Source organism: Falco rusticolus, chromosome Z (assembly GCF_015220075.1).
Source record: "Falco rusticolus isolate bFalRus1 chromosome Z, bFalRus1.pri, whole genome shotgun sequence".
NCBI lineage: Eukaryota > Metazoa > Chordata > Aves > Falconiformes > Falconidae > Falco > Falco rusticolus.
The window spans coordinates 76,279,412-76,296,122 of record NC_051210.1 but is presented as its reverse complement, the minus strand read 5'-3'; the positions used below and the strand labels follow the sequence as shown (position 1 = coordinate 76,296,122).

The window sequence follows — 16,711 nt, the reverse complement described above, 5'->3', positions numbered from 1 at the left end:
CATGATGTTTCTCAGCCACATAAAATCTTTAAGCTAGCTGATATCCTTGTGGCCTTATCCTGGTTCTTCAAGGGAGCAAACTTCTCTCTTAGGTGCATTGCTAAGAAGGCTTCTCTCCTCATTGATTTCAAAGGCAATAGCAATAACACACATGGCTGCCATTTGCTATGCATTTCTCTCTCTGATGAAAGAATGGTACAGCCTCACCTTTATGTCCCACTCTGTGGGGTCTTGTTTCTTTTCAGGTTGCATTGCAAGCAAACAGACAGCATGTACACCATTGATCAGTCAGTTGGACATTTCCTGCAGTCAAAAGCAAGAAGAAAGACAAATTTCCTTCCCTCTGCACAGACTGCAAAGAAGATCAGGCCTTTTTTTGTTCAAAATCAATTGCTCCTGGAAAGCAAGGTCTAATTTTGTCAGTCTGAGACTTAGCAGGGTTCTTCTTGGTCTCTTCTTAGCAGCACTGTGGCTGGGCACCAGCAGGAGCACAGCATGAGCCAATGCATGAAAACAGAACTACAGGACAGGAACTCTCCTGTTTTGACTCTGAGTCTTCAATTGATCCTACTTTGGATACCAGTATTTCATTTGACTTCTTCCATGTGCTTGAGTTGACTTCTTGATTATATTGATGGGGTGCTTCCAGCAAGTGCAGTGGGAGGAAGTTTAAACTCATGTTTAAACTTCTCCCATGATTTCACACCAAAACCCCTGATTTCCAACTTTATGTGAAAATAATACCGGCAAATCTTAAATTTCAATGTTAATATATGCATGCAACTGCTTATACAAATTTCTCTGTTCATCTTAAGTACTTTTTTTTGGTGTAGATAAATTCACAAAGGTGATGACATCTTTACAGTCAACTCATTATTTCCTATCACATGGACTTGGCCATCCTGTCTTAACAGTGAGACTTGATGATCTCAAAGGTCTTTTCCAACCTAAATGATTCTATGGTCCTATGATAGATGATATTTCCATAAGAAACTACCGTGAATGGAGCTGGAACAATTTGTCAGTATCCTAGATGAATTTGAAGACTGGAAGTGTGGGAAGACTCAAAGACTTCTTATTCCATTATGGACTCTGGAAAAGCCTACAGCTTTTTTGTCATTTCTCCCCGTGCTGTACCTCTTGGACTTTATGCTCCTACCCCTCCAAGCCGTTGCATCTAGTTTCCTTAACTGCCTCTTCAGAGCTTCCTCAGAAAGGTCTTAGTTTCCTTATCTACCCAGTTCTTTTCCTGTAATCTATGGTTTTCTCATCCCAAGCCATTTCTTCAGGAAGATTTATCTAGTTCTTCCAGGAAACTAGGTCTTTTGCCTTCTGCTGCCTTCCCTGTGAGTTAGAGATTTCTTTTCATATCTACATTCCCTCTCAATTTCTCTCTCTCCCCTCTTCCTAGCCCCACTTGTGACCTTCTCTGAGTGTTTTTCTCATCTGCTGCCTCTCAGAGACCCGGCACTTCTTTCTGTATTCAAATCTACCACTTCCTCTTCAACCAAAGGTCTGGAGGGATGAACAGCCCTCGACAACGCCTATCTTTCGGCATCAACTACAAAGGCAACTGGGGCTCCTGAATTAAAAGGATACATGCAGGAAGCACAAAGGATGTAATGTTGTCTGCTCTAATTTCAGGCCCAGCACAACCCATCAGATAAATAATAAAAACAAAAATTCTCACCCTCCTATTGCAGCAGGAATAAATGGGGTCTGAATCTCTATATTATGCTATCACTTGTACTATAACTATTACTTCAAGATCACGGGGGGGGGGGGGGGGGGGGGGGGGGGGCGGTGTGTGTACATGCAGTGTACAGTTTCCTGAGATGCTGGAAGGAAGTCTGAGATGAAAACTGCTCCCAGGTGTAAAAGTTGTTTTGAAATGAAGCTTTCCTATAGAATACACACTTGTGTGCAAATACAGCAGCCAGATGACCCCTTGTATTTGTTCCATAAGCTTATGAGTTTTGGGTTGGTTAAACAGCTAACTTGAAGCATGAGTAGTCTCTCCCTTTGCTATTGAAGCCCTGGACAGTTTGCACATCCTTGCTTATTTCCTTTACAGCCTCCATCTACATGTCTGGCCTTTAGAAGACAGCCCACAGTATAGATGATTTACTATCTTGGACAGAAACAGACAAAACCACTAAGAAATAAAAGTTTAAAAAGGTGTAAGAGGAGATCTAAAGTTTATTACTTTCATAAATTCTAGGATGGATTTAGAAAATTGACCATTAAGGAAACTGAGCATATTTGCAAAAACAATAGCAAATAATGCAGGTAGAAATACCATGTATCAGACAGCAAAGAACTGATAGATTCATAGATATATAGATAGACAGAGAGAGAGAGAGAAATAGGCAGAGAGATAGACAGACAGAGAGAATTAATACAAAATAAGGGGTGAAAAAATCTTTAAAGGTACTATGAAATTCTAACAGAAAGCTGATGAGGAACATTTTTGCCATTTGGCTACAGAATGCCCTCCTTCTCTATCTGCAGTTATTTCCATATATGTGTATGTGTAGATGTACACGTACATGCCCGTGCACACACACCCCCACACACACATGCTGTCAACACTTGGTCATCTGCCATGGATCTGCATTAGAATGAGGTACGTGAAATCAGCACTGTTGATGCTGGACCCTGACTGACATTCCCTCTGGCTACTTGCAGAATAAAATAAGAGCAAGAATGGGTTTTATAAAACAAGTATTCATTCATGCAAACAAATCCAATATTGAGACTGTGCCTACAACATACATTGTTCAAAGTGAGACTGGGTATAGCTTCAGAAGTAAAACATGCCATGGGATATCAGGGTGTTCTGAATCTGAGCACTGACTTTGTCATTGTTTCCCCTGAGGCTGTAAAGCTCTACTTGAAAAGTGACGACTGACTTGGGCTGCTAACGTCATGTACCTAATCTCCATGTTCCGTTCTCTCTAAAGCTCAGCGAGCAGCTGGGTGCCCAAATATGAATTAGCTGCTTAAAGTCCTTTTCAAAGTTAGGTCTGATTTTCAAGAAGATGTACTGAGTGTGCTTACAGTTTTGGGAGGACATCATTCCCAAAAAGCTGTCTTAAAATCCATCTTTTACCTAAACTAAGTTGAAGTCCCAAAATCCCAAACTAGTGGTAGAAAATAAAGGAAACAAAAAAAAGGAGTTAACTTTTTTCCCTGTAGCTCTTTGCCTGGTGTTATTTTTCTTAATTAATAAATATAAATTGAACACACATATGCACACATATATATATGCAAGTGCACATACACACACACAAACATGCACACAAGCCCTAATTAAAAAGAAATTATTCTGGTTGCAAAGACAAGCACTTAAATATTAAGAGCCCCCAGAACTGAGGTTACGTGCACAACCTGGATTTTCCTTTGTTGTACAGATGCATTCTAATTCAGCCTTTAATTACATGATCACTCACAGAGTAGATGGCATGTGCAGTGCTGTTTGTTGACTGCAGAGGACTGGGGGATTTTGCCTCCTACTTCAAGCACACAGGAGAGTGGTCTTTTAGGGGCAAATATTGTCCTCCTGGCAACACCTCTTGTTTTTTTAACTCATCCTTGTCTCAGATCCAGCCCTTCTCACTCTGTATCCCCCCATCCAGTTCTAATGCAGTATACAGTTTCACTTTTTGGCTCTTCCTCAGTCTGTCTCTTTTTCCTGCCTTAGGTTTCCAGTGGCCTGTCCCCGAGTTTACAAACCCCATGAGTTCTCAGATCCTCTATGCTTTCCCACAGTTTCCCCTCCAATATTTTCTTACATTGCATTCTGTATACCTACTCCTCCCTTTTCCCTGTTATTCTACCACAGACGGTTCCCTGTTAGATCTGCTTCACCTCCCATTTCCCTCCATTTTCCCAGATTCTTCCCTTGGAGAAGCAGACTGCTGTGTCTCAGCACCACCTTTCCTCCCAAGCTCTCCATGGCTAACCAGGTCAGTGTAAATAAGTAACTGGAGAATTCTTTTACCCTGGGTCTAAATGTAATGGCACTACATACCCATATGGCTAAACTCTCTTCTCCCAAAAAACACATTGTCTTTTTCTACAGTGCCTATTGGAAACACCCTACTGGCCTGTGATGACTTTCAAACTGCATCCATAAGGTGGCTGGGAGGCTGATATGGGCCAAACCCATGCCAAAGTATGTGCTAAGATTAAAGTAATAATTAATTTCTCAAACCTATGCTCTGGACCTGGTTCATTTGCTAGTGCAGATACTACCCATGAGTCTGAATCCCGGTCTGTTCCCCATTGTGTCTCTTCTCAATCCATCCCAGTATACTCCAACATCCTTTGTCTTTCTAGCTTTCCTGAATTCCCTCCAGCTCTTTTTAGTTCCTGCTCTAGTCTCACTATTGGATCTCCCTGTCAGTCCCTGAAAGCACAGGGAAGACAGACATGCTGCTTTTGTCTCAGGTATCCAGACTCAAATTTTTCCTGGCCTGTCCCAGGCCAGTGCTGCAATGACAGGAATAACTCGCCTCCGCCGGAGTGTACCCGCTGAGAGCTGAGCCACCAGGGAATCTGGTTTTGGAAATCTGCATCTCTAGTGAGCATGAGAACTGCCATTTTCCCAAGACTTTTAATTGGCCACTTTGGGGCGGATTTTCCCCAAGATAGCAAAAAGACTTGAGAAAGAGCTTCACCTCCTGTCAGCTCTTAGTATCATGCTGTAAAGCATGGGGACAGGAGAGCTTTACAAAGCATCTCATTTGACTCGGTTCAAACCTGCCCGGTTCTCCTCTGGGTTGTTCTCAGGGACAGGCAAATGGGTCTGGCTGAAATTTTCCTGAAATAATTAAAGAATTTGAACTAAAGGCAGGCACCCAACTTAGAGTTTCAGCCAAAGCACGTGTAGTTTGTCAAAGCCAAACAGGATTTTATTGTAGGGAGTCTCAGACAACCTTTGTAATTGGTGGCGCTACTAGATCCTATTAAACTGAAATCTCCCTTCCTTAGAGGGGCGCTGTGAACGTTAATTTGTTATTGATTGCACAATGATTTGATGATGAAAAGGACCATATTAACATGAAGCATTATTGCCCCTGCAATACAGGCTTGCCTGCTTTCATTACTCATTATATACAGGGACATACATACTACAGAATAGGGATGGGGAGGTAATAAACTCGATATTCTTTTCAAAGGACTAATACAACATGTTTACAGTGTTCACAGTGTGGGTACTAGGAATATTCTGGAGAGCTCTGTTTAAATAGCAGAATCCATAGGATCCATAGGGATGTAAGGATGTGCATGTATGTGCCTGCACAAACCCTGTGTCTAAACGTATATGCAAACACATGCATACATGGTCTTTTCTATTTTTCTGTCCTCTATTAACCTCCGTTTTCTATACAGCCTTCACTTTACCACCTGAAATTCACCAGTGCTACTTTAATAACAAAAGGCCTCCGTAAACAAAGCTCCCTTTTCATTACAGTGATACCTTTTGTCATCGCCTACATTGTCTGCAATCCTGTACTAAGCTCCTTTGGATGCAAATAGATTTTCAGTTCTCTCCTCAATCAACCTTCTTGATTCTAACTAAGGCGGGGGTGTGGGTGGGGGTGGGGGGAAGAAGAGGGAAAAAAAACCCAAACCCCACACTGATTCACGCATTAATTCAGGGACCAATCTTGCAAATGTTCACATGAGTAATCCTTCCTCAGATGAATAATCCCTCTGACCACAGCAGACTGATTAACAGCAATGCAGATTAAGGTTTTCAGGATCAGGTCCATCCCCTGATGCTTAGGTTCTTGCTCAAAGTTTACTAGACGGTGGTCCCTCTCCTTTAGTTAGATGTATTAGAGGCCCACATGCAGCTCTCAATTATTTTATTTGATTACGCGGCTAATAGGCCCTGATCCTGTCAGCGCTCCCTAGAAAGCCTAACAAGCTGAAGTAAACAGTCCCAGCTGAGTTAGAAAGCTTGGCAGGATCGGGCCCTTTAATAGTAGCTGAGAGCTGTATCTTTGAATTGTAACCGGAATGTGTATCTTTGCTATTAACGGTCTTATGTTTTATTAGGAAAAATTTCAATAAAATAAGCTAGCAGAGTATCTGAAAGTATCTGGGCTGACCAAAAGAAGGATAAATTACTATTTAGAAACAAAATTAACACTTACAGTTTATTTATTTGGAACAAAACTTGTCTGCCATTTATTTTATCTATTAAAAAAAAAAATAAATCACAGGTATTATTTACTTATTTGGAAAAAAAGTTGCCTGCCATTTATTTTATAGCATTCAGCGAGTGATGGTTGTGTGTGCTACGGGTCCAGGTTTTGAAGTTCAGCAGAAGAATCCCCCTCCAGCAACCTTTCGGCCTATTCCTGCTCTGCTTTTTTACTTGCTTGTTTCCTGGAGACTGAAGACAGTCAGGGCTGATGTATCACTATGCCCCTCTTCCCTGCACCAAACGGTGTTCATTAAAAACTTGCTGCTAGCAAGGGCCTGATCCAGCCCTCCTGGAAGTCATTGGAAAGCTGTCTATTGACGTCATGGGGACGAGAGGCATACTAATGCATGCAAGCACATTTACTAATGCGGGCAGTCCTGTTAACAACACCGAAGTTGTTCACAGGATTAACAGCAATCAATCAAGCCCTTTGAAAGGCACATTAAAAGCCAAAGCCTGGTCCCCAAACCCTTTCCCGCACGAGGTGTGTGTGTGTATACCTGTGGCTGGTCCCACTGCATCTCTCTGCTGCGGGTATAGCAATGCCAGTGCATTTTTCCAGCTATGCTGATTCGGGGTATAGCATTTCTTCTGAAGAATTAAAAATTGCTGGCAATCTACCCCATGATAAATAGTGTTTGTGTTGCCCCCCCAAAAAGAGACACTAACCAGAGTGTGGAGCAGAAGCAAATGGGGCTGTAAATGGTTTTGGGAGAGAGTTGCATTTTTGTGGCAAGTAGGTACATTTAAAAACAAACAAAAAAACCCCAACCCAACAAACAAACAAACAAACAAAACAAAAACAAAAACAAAAAATAGAGGGGGTAATATAAAGTGCTTTATTTTGGTTCCAAGCAGATAAATAATTTTTACTCTCTGGGAGAAACTGGAGACTGTTGCAAAAGACCTTATTCTTACAAAATTCCTGTGGACTCCCCTGCTTATGGATGACTGGACTGGACCCACTGTGATTACACTGGGAACATTTCTCACTTGGGAACTGTTCAGCAAAGGCTGGTTTATAGATAACAATTTCACTCCTCCTTTGCCTCTATCTGTTTAAAATCCAGTACAGCTCCTTGTACATGTGTAAAGGTGCTTACGGGGTATAGCTTATTTCCATCCACAGTAGCAGCTGTGTTCATCTCAGAGCCCTTGTAGCAATATTTGTGTCCATATTATTTCATCCTGCCACCCCTCACAGCTGTGCCTGTGCACCAGGGGGCTGTACTTGAACAGCATCCATTTCTAAATGACTATACTTGTGGCTTTGTGAAAACGGGGTGTGGACCAGCACAAAGTTTTAAAAAATATATATTGTTATAAAAGGGGCACCCTTGATGAGCAACAAAATTACTCTTTTTTTTCACTGCCCTATTCTTTTAATTGGCTTCCATTTGGGATAAGTCGTGATTGCAGGCGGAGTGGCCTGCTCAGGGACAAAGTGTTAACAGAGCTGTCCCTGGGATGGATCAGTGCTGGATGCTGTTTCACTTTTCACTAGTGGATATTCCTTCTTTCAAAAACGTTTAACAAGTCTTTCTTTCGGTGAGCCTCCCTGGCTCTATCACGGGTACCGTTTTAAGGTTCAGGAAGAGTGGGTATCAAGATTTTTAAGGTCCTGGTTCGGGGGGTGAGTGGTGTGTGCTGAAAGGTTTTGTTTCATGCAGCTTTTGTTGTTGTTATTCTTTTATCACAGTCCAAGGCACAAGGCAGGATTTGAAAGCAGGTGAGTCACGGGGCTGGGGATTTGGGAGAGGGGCTGTCTGAGGGTTTTACCCTCCCCGCAGCTCCTGGGCTGTCAGGTCTCCGTTTCTTTAGCCTTTAAACGTTGCTAGTGCATGCCCGGGAAGGCAAGGCAGGCAGATCCCCCCCGCGCTTAGACCCCAATAAATAGCAAGCCCGGTCAGACGGCAGACAATGCGCGGTGCCTGCCACCAGCCCGGCGTGAGGCGTCTGGCAGCAGCTGCCTCCCCATTAGCGGCGAAAGATATTTCAAGAGCCGTAAAAAGCAGCCAGGGCTGCCGGGGGCTCTGCTCGGGTGTCGCCCTCCGGAGCCGGCCCCGGGGGAAGGGGCGGGGGGGGGATCCGGCGGCGGGGCGGCTCCTTGGGGCAGGGCCCGACCCCGCCCCCGCCCCGCCGCGCTCCCCCTGCGGGGCCGTCGGTCGCCCAAGGAGGGGGCGCAGCCCTGCTGTACCCCTCCGCACCCGGCCACCCTCCGCCCCACGATCGGGCTCCGCCGCGCTCCTTCCCTGGCAGGGGCTCCCCTTTAAGGCACGGGAGGGCTCGCATTCACGGGAGTAGTTGTAACAGCGGAGCCACCTGCATTGGGTTGGTTTTTTGGGTGGTTTGGGTTTTTTTGGTTGGTTTTTTTTGTTGGGTTTTTTTTTTTTGGGGGGGGGGGGGGGGGGGTTAGGGTGGAGCAGGACACTGCCTTGCTGCTCTGTTATTACAACCAAAGCCAAATGAAGTGAAAACTGCTACAAAGGTGTTGTGGGTTTGTTCCTTTTTGTTGTTGTTGTTTTTGTTGTTTGTTTTCTTTTTTAAAAAAAAAAAAAAACAAACAGAAATAAAAATAAATTCCGGTCAATAAAACACGCAGGGACGTTGCAAATTTTAAGTAATAACCTCCCTCCTCCACGGCTGCCCCTTCCGTTTACAGTCACACGTGTTACCAGCGCCCTGCTTGACGCTCCCGGGGGACGGGCGGCCGGGGGTCCGGCTCCCAGCCCGCCCCCCGGGGCCGCCTCCGCCGCGGGGAGCAGCCAGCGGCGCCGGGAACAATGGCTGGGAGCCCCCGCGGTGCCCGGGGGGGGGGGGGGGCGGCCAGGGCAGGGCGGGGAGGGGGGCTGCCAGCACCCCTGCGGTAGAGGAGAGAGCCAGGGGGTGTGGCTGCAGTCTGGCCGGGGGTTGGGGGGGGGTTCAGGCCAGGTAACTCTCAGGCTGCTCCGGGGCTCGCCTGCTGCTGTTCCTCCAAACCTCGTCCCCGCGCAGCTTGCACGGGAACCGGGGGAAAGGGATGAAAAAAAAAAAAAAAAAAAAAAAAAAAAAAGCCAAGCCGAAACAAAAAATTGCTCTGAGAACATGCAGAGCCTTGTTTTGTTACTGTCCGGATTACTGTTATTATTTGGGGGACGAGGGGGAGTTGTGTCCTTAATCCGAGCCTCGCTGCCCTCCCCACCCCCAGATGCTATGAAAGCAGAGCTGATTTCATTTCCACCATACAGTACACACCGTCTAGAGAGCATTGTTCGGACAAGCAACTCCCGATCCCTGATGACTACAAAATACAATTTATGTTTCCATCAGAGAGAGACAGAATATCCTGATGGCTTGGAAGTCGGGCAAGAAAATCTTATCTAATCAATCCCTTTCCAATACACACACACACACACACACACACATGCAGCTAGTATAGGAGATAACGCCCGCACTGATTGTATGTAAAATAAATATCGGCATCATGAAAATTAAGTCATCTCAATATTTTTCGTCTCCCTCCAAAGAGCTACAATAACACAGTTTGCGCCTTTTCTAGCTTGATGTCATCATCAGCAGCATAATTTAAAAAAAAAAAAAAGCGTAAAGAGCATGCAATTTTTAGATGCAACAAGAAGAGATATAGTAAAGAGAGCTTGTAACACCACAACCACAACAGCAAAAGCAACCTCTGAGCCCGAGGATTCGTCCGTGTCTGTACTGCTTTTATTATCAATTGAGAATTCATAATAAGAGTAAATAATAAATAAGAGACATCATATTAATAGGAAGAAGTCAGAACACCTTGGGTTTGGGTTTTTTCCCCCTCTCAAATAAAACGGCAGCTTTCCCGATGATCACTGAAATTATAACGACAACGATTGATCGGAGGGCTTGCAAAGGAAAAGGAAAAGGAAAAAAAAAATCATCATCATTGGTCCTAAAAACGCAACCGTTCCCCTTTGCTCACTTGGCACAATAGAAATTGACTGTCTCTCAAAGAGCCATGCGCCTAGTGCTATTTATAGCCAGGGGCTGTGTTGGAAGATACCATTGAGCTTCTACCGGGCAGACAGACGGGGGGGTGGTTGGATGGGAGGAGGGGGTTTAGCCAGAGTAGAGGCAAAAGCAGTCCCCCACCCCCAGCCTCCCTTCCCCGCACACACACACATCCACACACTCACACCCCACCCCCTAGTCTGGCTGGGAATTTGAACCGATCCAGCCTGTTTAAACGGAAAGGACACAGATCTTCAATGTAAAAAAAAAATCAGATCAGACCCAGAGAGAGAGAGAGACGGAGAGGGAGGAGTGTGTGTGTGTGTGAGTGTGTGTGTGTGTGTGTGTGTGAAAGAGGGAGAGGGAGCGAGAGCGAGGGAGAGAGGGAGAGAGAGAGAGAGGGAGAGAGGGAGGGAGAGAGAAAAGAAGAGGGGGGAAAAAAGGAAAGAAGATTTTCTCTATGTATATAAAGATGGCCACGTTAGCAAACGGACAACCAGACAATACCAGCCTGAGTAGCAATCACAGCAACCCCAGCACCAACGGGCATATGAACGGATTAAACCATAGTCCCGGAAACCCATCCACCATCCCAATGAAGGACCACGATGCCATTAAGCTCTTTATTGGGCAGATCCCCCGTAACCTGGACGAGAAAGACCTCAAACCGCTCTTCGAGGAGTTCGGGAAGATCTATGAACTGACGGTGCTGAAGGACAGGTTCACTGGCATGCACAAAGGTGAGTTACCTCCTGAACTTTCCCGAGAGAGATGGGGAGAGGAAGGCAGGTTCCCTCTCCCTTCCTGGCTCTCTCTTTCTCTCTTTCCTTTCGATTTCATTTCATTTTATTTCATTTTTGGTTGGCCCGGAGGGCAGAGGCGGCAGGCTGGGGGGGATGGGGGGACAGGGAAAGAAATAATAGTCCCTCCTGGAAAAAGAAGAGGGAGAGGCAGCGAAAGGAGTCAGCTCCGTTCGGTTTATTAGTAAATTTTATTTCTTTCCCCCCTTTCCGGGGGGCGAGATGCAGCTACTTGCGAGCGCCGGGGCGGGCGGCGGGGCTGGCGGGCAGCTGTCCGCACGCCGTGGTGCTGAAAGGGAGCGGGTGCCGTACCCACCGCCGGGAGCCGCGCATTGCCCACCCAGGGGTGTGTGCCCGTGTGCCTGCCCGCCTGCCTGCGCCGGGCTGGGAAGCCCCGATTTTACAACTGTTGTGTATGTGGCACCGGCGCCTTTTCTTTTTCTTTCTCCCCCTTCCCCCCCGCTCCGTGGTTTGTTTTTTTTTTTTTTTCCTAAATATCAATTTTTACTGCTTTTACAATTATTATTTGTAGTCTGATCCAGCGCAGAGGTGGAGGAGAGTGAGTTGCTCCGGGGTGGGATTTAATTTAGATTTTGTTCAGCGTGGGAACAGGGTTAGAAACAACAATAAAAAAGGCTATCTCAAACGGGGCAGGGGTGCGTATACAAAATAATGGTGTGTGTTTGTGTTTGTGTTGAAGCGAGCGAGCCGGGAGGGACAGGTGGCAGTTTAGTTCCAGAGGGGAGAAGTCCCCTAGCAAGCATATTCCAAGCACTACTTTAAGGTGTCCAAAGTCCATCTCGGGAACTTTTTAGGTTTTTTTAAAGGCAGTGGAGACATACTCCCCATGCAATGCCTCACTCGCTCCATCCCTGCCCACTGCTTTCCCTGCTTAGCTTAGGCTCTCTGGAGGTGCATTTCAGATTAGATAATGCTACGTTTTGGGGGTGGGGGAGGGTGCGTGTAGTGGGGGAGAGATGCTCGGATCCCCGGGTAGGAAAGTAGGACTCACGGGGAGGAAGTTGAAGATAATTTGCATGGTAGCCCAGCTTAGGAGCAGGAGAGACCCAGGAGCAAAGTGAGCCACTTTATTAACTGAGGTTCTGTGTATGTGTGTGTGTGTTCATTTCATTGGATATGTAGTTATAAAAAAAAAGAAAAGAAAAGACCAGACTAGAAGTGACTGGGGTGTGACTCCACTTTTAGTGCAGGAGGAGAAAGGGTTTTGCAGGGAGCCACGGGGGGAGTGGAAGTTGTATCTTACAGGAGAGGTTCAGTAGCAGTGTCTGCTCCAGCCTGGTGGACTCCCGGAAGGGAGAGTCACGGGTAATGGCATTACTGGCTTCCCAGCTTTCTAGATGCCTTGGCGAGTTGTAAATCTTGAACTTAACAACATGTTTAGTTCTCTTCCCACTCACTCCCCTCCTCTCTTCCACCCTCAGGAAATGCGACTCAAAATGTACCCTGACAGCACAAAGTATCGGTTTCGTACAGGCTAGAGAAAATATTCAGGGCTCGGGAACCGGGGAGTCAGTCCAAGTTATAGGATATTTCTTCCTTCCCTTCTTGCCGGTTGCTCCAAACACCCCTCTCATATTTATGATGATCAGTGTAGCCCTTTCGGACATTGCTTTCTTTTCCGACTAGCTTCCTAGAAGCCACATCAAGGTCCAATGGGCATCATTTAAACATGACATCCATACTATAATAATTATTAATAATAACAATAAAAATAATAGTAAGAAGTACAGGGATGGAAAGGTCCTGGGAGGTTTCATCTAACAGATGAACCATAGTGAGAATAGCCACTGAGATCATGTGTGCACGCATTTGTTTGCAAAAATTATCTGCGGTTTCTGTAAAATAAAAATAACAACAGTAAAAGCCACACTGAAGAGAAACACTTCAAATAGTGTAGAGGAAACCTTTGAGCTAACACCTCGATAAAGGATTTTTCTGTTGGGGGGTGGTTATTTTAATTTGTTGATGAGATTTTATTCTTTTATTATGTTCTTCTTAAACCTGTAATTAATCAGTCTATGCGCTAACTTTAATTTCTGTTTCATAGATGTGAATTCTTTCCCTTTCAGTTCAGTTTTGCTTTTACTGTATGCTTGTATTCACAGAGACAAACTCAGGAAGCGGGGGAGGGAGGGAGGGAGAGGAGAGTGAGAGAGGGATCATTTATCTTGCTTGGATGTGTTTAACACATATTCCTGAATTAAGCAAGATACTAACTTCATTTCCCTTCATTTCATTTCTGTTCTAAAGCTGCAACCTAGGAAAAAAGCCAGGTGGGAAATCTTGTCACCTCATCAAACCAAATTGCATGAGTTCCTCTTGAAAGAAACAGTCATATTTAACCTGCTAGAAGTTTTGGACTTTGGAAGGAAAAAATGATGATGACTGTTATTTTGCAGGCTAGGGTTTGAGTGAAGCTTCAATAGACACTGAGTTGCCAGCGTTTCAGAGATCGGTTTTATTTAGTACATCCGAGAAGAGTTTGAACTCCTTTCTAGCGATGCCGCTGATTTATTAGCTAATCCTGATAAAAATGTGCCTCTGGCTACCTGGAAAAAAATTACTTTCTTGCCAGTAGTGATTAATTACTATTAAATCAAAAAGCATGATGGGGCTTTGAAGGAAGAGGATTGTGTTTGGCTTATTTTTTATTATTTTATTTCACTTTATTTCATTTTTAATCTTTTTTTTTTTTTCCTTTTCCCTTCTCTAAATGCGGTCATGTGAAGCATAGTATTCACTCAGATCTCCTTATTTTGGCTTTGCTTTGCAGGCATAGGTGAAGAATTGCATAAAGATAGTCCAACTTGGCTCTCGGGGTAGGCTGGCAATATGAAACCCCAAGATGCTTTCCATAAGTGATGCATAATGCTTATACATTAATTGATCCATCACTCTGTTGATTTCATTCCTAATCCAGGGGATGAGGCTGTGGTAGTGGTATACCTTGAAGGGTTAATAGTGAGCTGTAGTTTATTTAAGTGTACGGAGAGCAAACCTTGGGTGTGGAGAGGGAGAAGGTGGGTTTGTGTTGGAAGGAGGGAAGAGACATGGATTAGCTTAAAGTAAAAATGTAGCACCCAGAGTAATTTCAGGTGTAAATCTATCAAAATGAGAGCACAGGATGTGTGCTCTTGAAAATATTATGAAGAGATCCTATTGTGGTGCTCCTGTATAGCAGGAGGAAATAGAGAATTAAGAGCCTGAAGATAAAGTACATGGCTATGCTCCCTTCCTAAAAAAAACTATCACAAAAGGAGAGTGAAGTCCCACGTCCTCTCACCAGCAGCCCCGGCTGATGTCAGGCCAGATACTAGGGAAGAGGCAGGGGAGCACAATTCTCTCACAGTCAAGCAGAGAGAAAAGGGTACGGGGGAAGCAGCGTGTGAGGGGTGGTAGGAAAGGCTTGCCAGATCCCTGAGAAAACAAGCTTTCATGACACGAGCATAGCTGCTGCGTATTTCCCTCATCCTCGCTTCTCTCCACACGGGGCAGGAACAGGCTCCTGCTGTGGTACTTTGCTCTAGGGTTGGGAAGAGGCTGTGTGCTGAGATCCACGGGTAGGAACCTACCAGGGCTGAGCTGACCCACCCACGCACTCACACATACACACACACATACGCACACGCACGGAGTTAACTAATCACACTTGAACAATTTAGCAAGCCATTCATTCATAACTTCTCCCCTCCTTATCTAGCAGTGGAGTATGCTTAAAGGCTGAGTTACTGGGAGGCATAAAGGTTAGTGCTCTCAGGACAGCCATATTATAATGCATTATCTTTGAAGTCATTTAAGGCCAATTTAAGTGGTATTTAGTATAATATTTATGAATTAATGTAATCTAAATATAGGACTGTCCCAAAGGTTTAAACAGCCTTTTCTATCAAAGCTTGCTTGTACCCAAGGCTTGGAATGTGTTTTAATTTAAAACGCACAGGTCTCCATAATATTCTATTTAGGAAGTCAGAAGAAATCAGCATTCCACACTTAACTGAGATTTACTGAAACACACGCGGGTGAGTGCACTTAAAGAGTGGAGATAGTGTGCGGTGGGAAGGCAAGAGCCTTCCATAGACCTGAGAGATACTACAACCTTTCAACCCTTGTTTAGCGGGGGAAAAAAGACACAAAACTCCAAACCCTCCTTGAAACCCACCATTGCAGTACCGTGGTTAGGACGGTGTTCCTACCTGACCCGAACCTCACTCAGAAGGCATTCAATGCAGCTAGAAAAATGCAGTATGGAAAGAACAGTTTAGTTCTTTTGCTGCTTTACCATCTCAAAAGTATAAATAATTTTGAAATTTAAGACACCATGGGGGTAGGTAAACAAGGATTCCATTCATTGCATTCTGTTCTGTTTGATTACAAAGATAGATGCTAGAAAAATTAAAACCTTGTTGAGTCTAAATATGTTTATGAAGGTTTTGGATATCTCAGAAATTCAAAGGTGCAATGAAAATGAGCATTCAGTTAAGATGATATATTTGTATATGTGTATAAATGTATAGATTTTTGTATCTGTATACATACAGAAAAAAGAGGTGTATACACGTTTATGCATATAGCCTTTGGGAAATGGAAATTTAGTTGAAAAGAAGCACAACGCAATATAGGTGCTGAATAAACTCCTCCATAATTGAAACATAAGGCTTGCCTGGCTGAAAGCAACACATACAGCATTTAGTATGGTAGTAAACCATACAAGTTTTAGGGAGGTAAATGCACAAATAAACTGGAATAAAACAGAGGAGGCTTTATGCCTAAGGTCTAAAGAACAACCCTTTAAAACAATCAAAATGCAATTGGATAACTTGATGGAAGAGAGCAGAAAAAAACAACTCCTTGTACATTAAAATCTTCCGTACAGATGAGCGTGTATGTGTTTTGATAATGTCAAACAGATAGCCCAGATTGCTTCATAAATTAGAAGGCTATATGTTAACTCTTTTTTTCAGGGGTCTGGACATGGATTCTGGTTTCTAAAAGCGGCTGCAGCCAGTTATGATGCTGTTGTTACGGTTGTGTCAGCATTTCCAATACAAACTCCAATTTTCTGGGATCTCTCGCTTGGCTGTTAAGTTTTGCACTGAAAGCTGTTCTTCAGCTAGCCCCACTACCACATCAACTAATCATCCTTACAAGAATGGATTTGTTTTAAAGTTACGTAACGTGGAGGAAAGAAAGAAATTAAAGTTTGTGTTTCTAGAGCTTTTGTTTCTTCTCTTGCCTTTCTTCAGGTTAGACTTTTATTTTCCTACACATTTATGGATTACAATTGGGTTTGCCCTTCAATATCTACGTATACGGGTGTCTCTGTGCATTTTAGTGAAGGAAAAAAAAGGTACTTTTTTTCTTTTACTTAAAAAAAAAAATAGCGACAACAACCAAATTTCATAGTATTTACTTGGCCAAACCATGGTTTTAAAGGGTGAATCAGGAGCTTACTCATTTCTGAAGCATAACAGAAACAAGGGGACAATTTGGTTTGATTTTATTTTATCCCCCCCCCCCCCCCCCCCCCCCCCCCCCCCCCCCCCCCCCCAACCTGTATTCAGTGAGAAGAGAGTGGGAGCATCAGCACTGAAGTAGGGGAAAAAATTGAGGATCCTTGTCACCTTGGATGAAAAGCGTGGTTCATCTGGTCCTGTATCCTGCATCAGCCAGTGGCCAGTGCCACGGGCAGGGC

General features: G+C 44.3%; 1 protein-coding gene across 11 annotated transcripts in view; it reads left to right on the top strand.

Annotated features, from left to right (window-relative positions):
- The first annotated feature begins 10,368 nt into the window (after positions 1 to 10,368).
- Positions 10,369 to 16,711, top strand: part of CELF4 (CUGBP Elav-like family member 4) — a 722,303-nt gene continuing 715,960 nt past the window's right edge. For 10 of the 11 annotated variants that reach the window (XM_037374246.1, XM_037374243.1, XM_037374238.1 and 7 more), the window contains exon 1: positions 10,503 to 10,938. In XM_037374246.1, the coding sequence (XP_037230143.1) occupies positions 10,659 to 10,938 (280 nt within the window). In that variant the 5' untranslated portion in view covers positions 10,503 to 10,658. Of the gene's footprint in view, positions 10,939 to 16,711 lie in introns of all 11 variants that reach the window. The other variant, XM_037374241.1, reaches the window with a different exon arrangement.